Genomic DNA, 11,756 nt, shown 5'->3' on the forward strand with positions numbered 1-11,756 from the left:
AGACAGTTGCACAGTGATGCTAACGTGTGAAACCAGGAGCTTTGGCATCTCTCGCTCTTCTCGTGGTCCTCCTGGTAAATCTTCAGTTGCTGACAAGTCGGTGTGCCAAGACAGACAACAACAAATGGGCAACCCTCTGGTCACCTCAGCTGGCTCTGTAAGGCTGTAGAGTTTGTTTCTCAGGGCTGATGGTTCCTATATTTCTGTGTCTCTGTGTTTATGCGAGCCACGCTGGTTCTGTGACATGGGATGACTGCACCCATGAGGAGCTTGTTAAAATCAGCGGGAACAGGGTGATGAACTCAAACTTGAAATAGTCTGAGAACTCGAGGGTGTTGACTGAGATCCACATTTCCCCAGAGGGTGAAAAGAGTTCAGGCTGGAGGGTTTGGTTCTGTCTGCTGCTGAAACATCTTGCTCATTACTGTCTGGGTCTAGCTGTAATGAGCTTTGATTTGGACAAGTGCCTCTCTGGGGTTTGGGACTCGCGTTGTACTTGTTTTCCTGACTGGATTTGATTAGTTCAGTAGTTCCATGAGCTTATTCTAACAGGATTCACAGGAAGAGACAGTAGCTTTGTTTCAAGAGACTTCACTTCTAGCTTTGTCTAATTTGTAAACTTCACTCATCACCAAGGCAATGTTGAAAACGGAGCATTAGCCCTGGTGGTGATGCATGTCAAAATGAGAAGTCTTTTTTTCCAGTGCACTGGACACAAACAATAGGGAAAATAATGAATTAAGATAATACATCTTTGAACTTACATAGTTTTGACTAAGAAGCTTCATCTTCCACTTCTGAGCCCAGAGGAGAGGATTAATAGAGTTATGTCGTTGCCCGCTAGTCTGTCATAAAAGTCTAAATCTCTTTTCAAAAGACCTTTAGAGGAAAGTTACGGAATGCAGAATTGATTTGAGTTAAATTGGCTATTGCAGTCACTTATAATTTACATAGCATCCAAATTTATTGGAGAATCTTTTTCACATTGCAATGAACCGAGGGCAGATCTGCAGACAATTACCTGGTGTGCAAATAGAGAGCTCAGCTCTCCCCTGTATCAGCATTTAGCCAGCTCCATTGAATTTGAATTCTTGATTTATATGGGACTGAATGTGATCAGAATCATGGCCACAAACAGTCCAGCAAGCAAGAGAATATGGCCACAGCTGAGGACAGTTTAAGGACACGCACACTTTCAAAAGCTGGTGTGAGAACTGAGAAGCAATTGCAGTGTGTGATACTCAAAGTCAGTTATTCACTACGGGTTTGATAAAGGCAAAAACAAAGCACAAGAGTAAAGTGGAACACATTTAAAGCTTCCATTCTATGTCCTTAAAAATATAAAGTGAAACAGAGTACTGTCATCTCAAAGTAAATGTCTACTGCTCTGCTGCTTCATAGCGTTTCTGTCCAGATTGAAAAAAATAAATAAATAAAGCGGGACTTTTCATATATCAGTCAATCCTCCTATTCACCTTAATTCTTATTATTTCTGTCAAACCCTTTGGCTGTTTATAGCAACTTTGACAGAATAGTATTAGTATCACTGTAGTGCTTATTTATTAGTTTTTATATTGCTTAGCGTTTTTCAGATAGTATAAATACGTTGGTAGGGTCGATGTTACTGCCCACCTGAGCAAAAGCTGCAGTGCTGGTGCAACCCTTACCAAACGTCAGGGAACCCATGTGTCAGTTTGGATGCACATGTCCGCAGGAGCACAGATGTTATGTTTTGGTGATCAAAGAACGACCTTGTTTTGTGAAAATGTTTTAATATCAGTTAATGTTTTATTTTTTTTCCCATGCCTTATAATAACATATCAATGTTGTTTCCGTCGGTGGTTGTTTTGCCCGTTTCAGTAGCTTCCTTTGGCCCTAGTTCTGCAGGTGTTGCTCAGGCATTTTTCCTTGTTGAGTTTCCCCTGAGACAAGGTGAAATGTTGAACAGAGAGGAAGCTAATCTTGGAAGCTGTCATTTACAGGGTGCCATTTATTTTTACATTCACCCACGTATTGCCTTGCCTTAGAGATGTCAAAAGAGCTGAAAACTTGGCAGGAACCAGGGATTGACTCAAGGACTTCATGCCAAGCAAAAGTCTGTGTTCTCTTGAAAAGTTTGCACGTCTCTGTAGTGAGGATGAGTTTGGAGTTAATTAGACTCATTTTCATGTTATTTCAGGGCATGTTAGTCAGTCATGGCCAATTGCACGTTTACCTGGTGGCTGTTGTTTTCAGACCCTATTTTTGACTTTTTTTTGGTGTTTGTCTTAAATTAACACTTTCTTCCCCAAATATTTTTTCCAAGCTCTGATCATATCATGTATTTGACAGTGGCAAAACAGAGAGCTATCCACTTTCCCCCCAGTTAGTAGTGTTTTCTTCCTTATTACTGGGAGCTATGCACCTTTCCAGAGCAAGGATATGTTGGCCTTAAGGAAGGAGTTGCCTTACTTTCCTAGGGATCCTGATTAAGGACTTCCACAGCCTGAGCTTGGGGTTGTGTGTTTACTCTCTCCTCCTCATCCATTCTAGGTATCTAGGTATGTCTTTTTTTTTTCTTTTTTTTTTTCCCCTGATATCACTCTATATGTGACAACTCCTGAATCTTCAGTGAACTCCCTGAGAATTTCCCTGTTCCAGGTAATTTCTTCTTGGCAGTCACTTTCTGAGAAATGTGTCTTAAGCAGATCTTAATCTTTGCAATGCAACTCACCAACTCTAGAGAACAAGCTACAGAGTCAGACCATCACTTCTGATAGCATAAAGGCTTTCTATTGCAAAACATGCCAGCCAACACTCCTGATACTCCTACCCTTTCATGCTTCGTTAAGAGATAAGAGACACCTGAATTAGCATTTGCATAACATGGACTGGGACACTTATCAGGCAAACCGTTCTGCTTTATTACTTTTTTATTTTAAATTGTGGCTATTCTTGCACTGTTGGTGTATTTTGTTGGAAGGTGTCCTTTTCTTAGGCATGAACATTCTTAACTTTCTGTTTTCGTTTCCATTTTTCCCTGAGTTTTTCTTCCCAAACATTTTGCAAGGAAATCTAAGGTTTGAGAAATTCATTTTTCTGAAGTACCACTTGCATAAATACGCCAGCTGTAATGCAGACTATCCTGTTAGCCCATATTGTATAAACCCAGGTTATGATCAAGAGCCTGAACTGAACCTTCAGTCCTGCTATGGATTTGTCTTATATTGGTATTACTGTATGTGTTAGAGATGCTCACTACCAATTTTCAGAAGCTCTGGCTCTTATAGTGGCTTTAAGACCTCCATTACCTCTTCTCTGGATTGAATCCATCATAGCTACAGGCCCTTTTCAGCAGAACAGTGTTATCTCACTGAGTTTGACGTGCCTGAAGCAAACTGTGGATTAGCATTTTTCTCTTCCTGTTTAAGCTTACTCTTGGACTTCATTTTCCAGGACTGGATGCAGAAGGAGATGAATGGTGATTGTTAGTCCCCCTGCAGCAGCAATGCTAGAGAGACAGTGTCTGTGCTGGAGCAGCTATGGTGCTGCTGCATTTAGTGCTGTGTTGTTCCACAGCAGATCAGATCTCCAGGACTCGACTTCGCAGTTTTCTTCACTGGGCAATTCATAACACAAGCAGCACAGAAAGCAGCAGAGAAATAATTACCTTTTTTTTTTTCCTTTGTAAGATAGGTCATTCCCTAAGCACTAAGCGTGGCATGATTTATTTCCACAGCAGGCTTGACAAATCCTCTTTTCTGACTCCATTTTTCTCATCCGAACGCTCATTCAGCTGGTGCCAGTTTGCGCTGTGATAACCTCGGGAGGCGAAATGAGTCTTTTAAAGCAGGATCTGTGTGCCTGAGACCTTCAGTTAGGACTGGTGTCCCATTGTAAGTGGGGCAAGTCAACATTTATCTAATTACCATTTGAGAATACATTTCCTGATTGCTGCATTGTGCTTTCTCTGCTTACATTTGGCAGTATTTCTGTCAGAGCATTTGTATGAGCTTTATTCGCTTCCTTTGATTTTAATTTTTAGATCAGCCATGCCCTCTCAAGGTTAAACCTGTTTTGTCTGTCCCTTTGTAAATCAATTCTTCACATTCTTTAGAAATTTAGCAAATGACAGAAAGTCACATTCCAAGACACATCTGCAGCAGCTGTGAGGATAGATTACAGAACCGTACTGTACTTGTCTCTAATGCTTTTCTCAGGACACAAAGTTTATCTTTCTTTCAGAACTACCAGCAAAGAGTGAAAAACCTGTTGAGGCAAAGTCTAATATTAGATAAAGCTTCTAGAGGGAAAATTGAGTCTGGTGCTAATTTTTTCAGGGAGTTCATCAAATTACCTCTGCCATACGTAGCTCCATCTACCTGCTTCACCGACATGGCTTTCAAACTCACTCCATTCTAACCTGAATCCTAACCTCTCTTCAATGCCTCCTCCGGGGGACTTGGCCAGTAAACCTTCTTTCATCATCCATTTCTCGTTCTCTGTTACTTTTGAACCCACAGCCACCCTTCTCACAGTGGTGAGAGTCATTCCTAATTCTTCCTTATTTCATATGTTTAGAACGACTACAGATTTTACGACCTTTTTCTCTGTGTGACCCTCTTGTGACCAGTGCATAAAGATCTGCTATCTAGTTACTGGCTTGGCTTGCTTGAATGGCAATCAGTTTCTTCGTGGCCGGCCAGCCTCCTGCCTGGCTCTCTGCAGTACTTACGGTGTGTAACCACTCAACATTACTGTTCCCCTTGTCCTGTCTCATGAGGTAGCACATCCTGGTATCTTTCTTGCTTTCCGATGGCTGATCCCACTTAAGCTTCTAGTCCATTAACTCCCTGTTCCTTACTGTACCTTATTGCCAACTTCTACAGCCTGCCTCCTCAAACCTCTGTTTGTACAGTAATATTAACTCTGCTTCCTGATGACCTCTCCCTCCATGCCCTCTTCCATTTCTTTACTTGCAGGGCATCTCAGGAAGAAAGTTTGTAAGACCTCCACCAACTCTGCTTTTCAGTTCCTCCTCCAAAATCAGTGATGCTGTTGATATCCACGAGAAGACAGTGAACTGAGCTGAGGTAAAAATGTATTTTTTTTTTCCCTCTTCATTTTATCTGTTCCTCCACAAAATTTTGTAAGACAATGTACTTCTGATAGAAAGAACTAGAAAACTGGGGCAAAGCCTAGGTGTTTTTGTAGTGCTAGACTGAGAAAATCCGTGTTGCCTGAAACCAGGGATTTGATATCTGATGTGAAAAACTATAATTTTTCATTGGAAAGCCTATTTTCTTTTTTGTTAGAGTAGCGTTGTTAACTTTTTTTTAACCTACTCCAAATGTTACACAAAATACTAACGTAGTCATTGTCAGTACTTCTTTGCTTGTGTATAAGCTCTCACTTTCCTCCCCCACTCTTTGTTTCTCTCTCTCTTTCTGAATTGTGAATTAATCAGGATACAGACAGATTGCTTATAGTAGTGGGATATCTTGAGACTGGTCAAAATAAAAATAATCTATATAGGTTTTTAATATTAGAAAAAATACATTAGGGCATGTTTGAAGTTGAGAGACTCATCGTTGAGAGACAAGGATGGAATTAAAAATTTCCCGCATGGCTGAGAATTAGGGTGTTAGTGTTAATCTCTTTGGATAATTTTAATTTTGGTGTTTTGTGTGGTGTTGAAATGAAGAGCACCCGGTATTGGTCTGTTTTCTGTGCAGGGGATAGGGAAAGACTGAGCATGAAGTTCGCATCCAGAAGGCAGCGAAGAGCCTACACACATCCAAGCTCTCTTGCAGCGATGGAATTCCCCATGTTTGAGGCTGAAAGCCCAGAATTCTTTTGAACAAGGGTGACTGTTTTTCAGAAAGCCTCCTGGAGGACACAGGCTGTATATCGAGCTTCATAGTGGGACCTCTGCCTATGACTGGTCAGTGAGGGGCTAAGTCAGGAGCAAAGCATCCTCCCTGCTAGCAAAACCTCCCAGGACTGCATTCAGGAATTGTGCTGTTTTGCCAAAGAAAAGTGGAGTCACTGGGAGGCCAGAATGGGCAAAGCCCTCCCGGGTTTTGCTGGGAATTGGTTGAATTAAGCCCACAAATACTTTATAAACTCAAAGGTTACACATCGTGGAGGGTTGCTGCGTGCTTCCACGGCAGTTTTTGTACAAAGCCTGTGAGATTCACCTGAACTTGACTGATGAGCAGACAACACTGTGAGTTATCGGTGCTGATAACCCTGACACCTTGAACAGCATATTGATTTCTGTGTTCTGCCCGTCCAGAATTCAGAGGAAAAGCCACACAAGCCTGCATGGATGAGTGGATACACAATCCTCAACAGAGGTCCTCCCTTGGTCAGTCTCTTTCTATCTCATTCTGTGTCTCAAAAAAGGAACGTGGAGATAAATGGTAGACATAAAGTTGTGACTTCTAAAAATGAGTGTGTCACCCTTTATTTCAAATAATTTTGAAATATGTGGGGAAAATAAAAATACACAGCCTTTAAATTTCTAATGTACACTGAAGGCCAAGTGTACAAGTACACAGTATACTTGTTAATTAGCTTAAATAAAAAACAAACACACAAAAAACAAGCCAACAAAACACTACCTGGAAAAAGGCCAACACTCATAATTTTCATGAGACATGATGCAAATCCTTCAGAAATCAGTGTCTGTCCCATGAATAGGCAGAACTTTCAAGAGAGAAAATAAGCGAGAGGGGTCAGTTTGCAATTTGTCTCTCATTTTGCTTCACGAGGTTTTTCAGTACAAGTGAAGACAGGAGAACAGAATCTCAGCAGAAGTCAGTGAAACAAACTGGATTACACAAACCAAAAGTCCAGCCCTTGTTTTTCTAGTCCATAGAAGAAGAGGAATCTGTCAAAGCTGGTTGATATGCCATCTGGAATGTATTCCCTGTATCTGTCTGTAATCTTGGGATGATTTTTGCTAGCACATTTTCAGAATCAGAGGAAAATTGACAACCAATATTTTCACTTTTACCTCGTTTCTCTGCAAGTAGGAACTTCTAAACCGTACTTAAAAACAAAATTCTAAAAGTTTCTTTTAATAGCTTTATTTTTGGTCCATAATGTCAAAGAAACAAGCAGAAAATCAGAGATTTTTTTTAAATGGAAAATTGCTGATATTTTTAGATCAGTGGCAAGACTTTGGCTGTTTCTCTTGACCTCCCTGTGATCTGATGTGGCTTTGGATCTCCTGCTTTTCCCATATGCTATTGGTTTCACTGACAGAAAAGGTGCGCAGGACATGTCTGGTGATGAGGTCTGTGGAGTCCATTGTAATACCTCTCCAGTATTCCTCCTCCATCATCTAACCTGATGGGTCTTGACTTGAAGCTGGAGTCCTTTGCTGCTAGCAAGACTGTGAAGGACCCCTGTCACTCCTGGAGACTCATGGCTTGAGAATGGTCCATTCCCAGCTGCCTCCCAAGATCTCCATGTGCAAGGCTCAGCCTCTCTTACTGCAGACTCTAGGCAGATCCTTTGGATGACTGATAAAGCCTGAGACCCGAGGAGGACCTCATGTGCTGCTGCACTAAAAATGCAGAAAACGAGAGTAACTTTGGGGAGGGAAAAGGTGGAAGGAGAAGAATTAGGATGATGGTTGTAGAACAGACATCGGCTCTTACCTATGCAAAATGTTCTGAGGTCAGTGCGAGACTGCAGACAACAGCATTGCTTCCCCTTGTCAGTTCTTCCAATCACCATTTCCTAATTTAGACAGAAATGGTGAATCTCAGAGGCAAATAACAAGCCTTTTACAAGTCAGCTTGTGTGCATGCAATCAGTATAATTTACTGACCAGGGAAATAGCAGGGCCACACAGCAGCAAGAAAAACAGCCAGACAGTGGCTGCTCCAAGCTGAAAAGTAAAGTGAAGTAAGAGCTCTGTGGGTTCCCAGAAGGTGTTTGACTGAGTCCAAGTCCTGCTCCAAATTTATACAGTTGACCTTGGAAGTGAAACCAGGACCCTGAACCATGGGTTAGTCACCCTAAAACACCTAGAGCACCTATGTAATATATCTTGTTTGTTCCTATGTGATTCAATAGCGCATTTACTCAACAGCTAGTTGCTGGTTTCCAGGTCATACGACAGAAGGCCGAAATACTACCCACCAGAAGAATACGTATTTCATATTTGATAGATGCTTTTTCTGGACAACAACAGATGCTGTTTTGTTTTGTTTCTTTCAAACATCATAGGCTGAAGCTGATTTCAATAAAGGTTTTCTCTGTCATTTTCTCAGGGCCGGGTCGTATTGCTGTGGCCATCTGTAGCAGCAGCACTGTGAGGGGTGCATACTTGCTGACACTTATCCTGACTTTTCATGATGTGCCTAGGTATTGAAGCATTCAGCGATGGGAATTCACTGTCCAGCAGTGAGCCAGTGGCAGGAAAGGGAGGTGACTTTCCGAGTTTGCAGCATGGGCATATGGCTGCACTTCTTTCACCACTCGTGTTTTACAAACTCACTGACCAGTGAGTTTTTCCTAGCACCATGGTTCCTCAGCTTCTTTCTGTCCTATAAATAGCTGAAATTATATTTGCATGGTGAAGGCAATGGACACAATTTCCATGTTTCCTTTGCATAGTGCTGCTTACCTGTGTGACAGCTGCTCATCTACCCTCCATCCATTCCCCTTGCTTGTACAGGACAATCAAATAAAAAAGGTCTTATCCTGTTGACAAAAATTCAGGGTTTTGTTAGCACAAATATTTGCAAAATCTTTCTTCTTTCTTCAGGGTGTTTACTCAGAACTTGTTGAGTGCAGGGGGTAATGATTATTTCAGAAGCAGCCTACAACCTCTTTCCAATGGTATTGCAATTCTGCTATGGAAAAAAAGATCTCTTTTGCCCCAGTGCGTGCTCATTACCTTGCAAGCACGATGTCACTCACCAAGAAAATCCTTTTGTTTTGGGGCTAGAGTTATGAAACAATGTGCTTTAAGCTAATTGCTGTTGGAAAGGAGAGGCTTACTTTACAGTCAATGACTTTGATGCCTTGGGTAGTTCATGTAAGGATCTGCCTCAGTCTTGCCTTGATTGACAAGACCCTTTCTATAAATTCAAGCAATTAAGCAGCCCAGTAGCAGCTGCTAAGGAGATCTAGTGAGCACAAACCTGACAAAGATTGCTGTGCAGGTCTCCTGCTGCTCACTCTGACACTCTGAAACACCATCTGCAATTTAAGCCTGCTGAAGGAGATCTGACTCCAACAAGTTAGGTGAGTGTGCTTCTGTGTTTGCTCCGTCGTGGCTCTGACTCACGAATAAAGCCGCAGGTTTTGCTAAGGTGGCAAAGAAAAGATGTTCAGTTTGTTCTGAAGTTTGTCTCTTTTGCTCTCAGATGCTTGCTATTAAAAATAAGGAAAAACAGCTTTTTTCTTTTAACTCTTTTGAAGCTTATATATAAACATATGTTCATTTAATCATGTGTAAGACAACAGTGTATGCGTAGCCACATACATGAAGGGTTCACTGTAGCAAACTCCATGTGCTGATCTAAAACTGGTTTAACAAATTTAAAGCATTTGGTTTAATGGAAGCCTAGAGACTCAGCTTCAGTCAGGCAAAAGGCAGGCGGAGCTCATTTTCCTGAAATGTATCCAGCTGAGGACACAGCACAATGCACACAAGTCTGTGCGCCCTATTCAGCAGCTGACCTTCTCTCTCAAAGTTAAATGTTAAGTCCAGAGTTTCTAGGTGGATGTTTTTAAATGCAATGCAAGTATGGGAGGTATAAAGTGGATATTGTGGCTTAGAGCTCGAGTTACTTTCCATTTCTTTCTCTTTCTGATAGTGTTCCAGAGAGACTGGTTGCTCGCTTCACCAAAGGTTTGAGATAGAAAGGCAGCAAGTACCAGAGGGACTTGGCCTATGGCAGCCTGTGTGGAGGCATGAGGAGTCCAAGCCTCCTCTGGTCACCTTGGCCATGTCCCTCCTGTCTAACCAGCTCTGCTCACTGGCTTGGCAGCCCTGGTTGGGTTTCAGCTGGCTGCTAGGGCAGCATTCGTGAGGGAAAAACAAGGGTTGCATCCACCTCTCTGGTGGCAGCCCAGGGAGTGACCCAGCGCCAGATGAGTGCTTGGGGTCTTGGTAATGGTAACACCAACGCTGCTTTTGGGAGGTGCTGGTCTCTCTCCAGAGGCTATAGCACACACTCAGGGATGCTCGGCTCCTGACTTAGGCTGAAAGGTAAGTAGGGTAAATCCAGGAGTAGGTGCCCTCAGCAAAATGCTGGTGTGCTCTGCAGGCCTAACCCTGCTGAAAGCAGGGAGCTGCAGCCGTCCCGCTACCTCTTGTAAGCGTGCATAGCAGACAGACAGACAGACACAGCCCTGACAGACTGTCCCTGCCAGGGTTGGTACTGCCGCAAGTGTGCCCTGAGAGGGCGACCAAAGGCCTATCTGCTGGTTGGCGTGGTGCAAGGCCTGGGCAGCCCAGATGGGGTGCTAGGAAGGCATTTGCTGCATTGTAAACTTGCAGTGTGGGGATTTCAATGGGTTTGAGGCACTGGCAGGTGGCTGTTTTCTTCCAGACAAACCCCCCTGCTTTGTGGGGAAAGCCTGCAGGCCGCTGCTTTCTGACACAGACCGTGACAATAAGATTTCCCTTATGGGAGCAGGTGACCCCTCATCTGCCCATCTTCTCTTAGGCTGAGTGAGGAAGGGGAAGAGCGGAGGAAGGGTCGTCCTGGCTCTTGTGCTGAACCTATGAACTTGGACTTCTCGCTTCCAGGACTGTGCCACCATCCTGGCTCTCCCAACCCTTCACGCCTCTCCCTTCTGCCACAGCATGAAGCTCCAGTGTGTGATCCTGGCCACTCTCCTCCTCCTGCTGCCAGCAGGCCGCGGTGGCAAGCCCGAGAGCGCCGCCATCGACCTGCGGACCTTCATCGGCTGCGCCGTGCGTGAGTTCACCTTCCTGGCCAAGAAGCCCGGCTGCAAGGCGCTGCGGATCACGACGGATGCGTGCTGGGGACGCTGCGAGACCTGGGAGGTGAGACACTGGGCTGTGATCCCTTGGAGGGGTGGCTTTCACTCCCACCCAAGAAAAGCCCTCAAAAGAAAAACATTAAATAGCTTGTGGCTGCCTACGGGGCAGGCAAGGGCTGTGTACTGCTCCATCTTGCTGTTGGTGTCAGTGCCTTGCCGTGGTTCCCTCCCTCTTTGCAGGGTCTCAAAGGGCGATATGCATCATCATGTGATGATATTAACAAAGTACTTGTGTAATGCTTGCATTTTGGAATTTGAAAGCCTCTTGTAGCTTAAAAACTTAAGGAGAGGAGGCCTTTATTACTTTACTTAAAGAATATTCCTTTGAGATTAAGATGGAGCTCCCAGTTGAGGGCTAATATATTTTGTTCCAAAAGACACATCCCAAAGATAATGTCTGTGTCTAATTTGGCCGTGTTTTAAATCACAGACCTGTGTAAATGTGAAGTAGCTACGTTTGTGTACAGGGTGTAGGGAAAGAGAGCACAAGTCTGCACACACTTCAGAGAGCAAGTTTCTGACTCTCATCACCTTTCTGCCACTGGGCGGCTCAAGGGGCCAGACCCAGAGCCTAGACCTTATTAAGGGAAGCTCCAGAGGGGTTTTGTCCATGTAAAGACAAGGGCTCTGTATAACTGAGCAAAGCAGGAACCAGTCTCTGACAGCTCACCTTCCCTGCTTGGTGGGACAAGGGAAAGGCCACCAACTGCCAGATTTCACCAGTGGAATAAGGTTCCTTC

At 43.6% G+C, this 11,756-nt stretch overlaps 1 protein-coding gene across 2 annotated transcripts in view; it reads left to right on the forward strand.

Annotated features, from left to right (window-relative positions):
* Positions 1 to 11,756, forward strand: part of GPHB5 (glycoprotein hormone subunit beta 5) — a 31,817-nt gene that overhangs the window by 8,955 nt on the left and 11,106 nt on the right. For both annotated transcript variants that reach the window (XM_080594038.1, XM_080594039.1), the window contains exon 4: positions 4,962 to 11,020. In XM_080594038.1, the coding sequence (XP_080450164.1) occupies positions 10,817 to 11,020 (204 nt within the window). In that variant the 5' untranslated portion in view covers positions 4,962 to 10,816. The remainder of the gene's footprint in view (positions 1 to 4,961; positions 11,021 to 11,756) is intronic.

Source organism: Anser brachyrhynchus (assembly GCF_964034855.1).
Source record: "Anser brachyrhynchus genome assembly, chromosome: 5".
Taxonomy (NCBI): Eukaryota; Metazoa; Chordata; class Aves; order Anseriformes; family Anatidae; genus Anser; species Anser brachyrhynchus.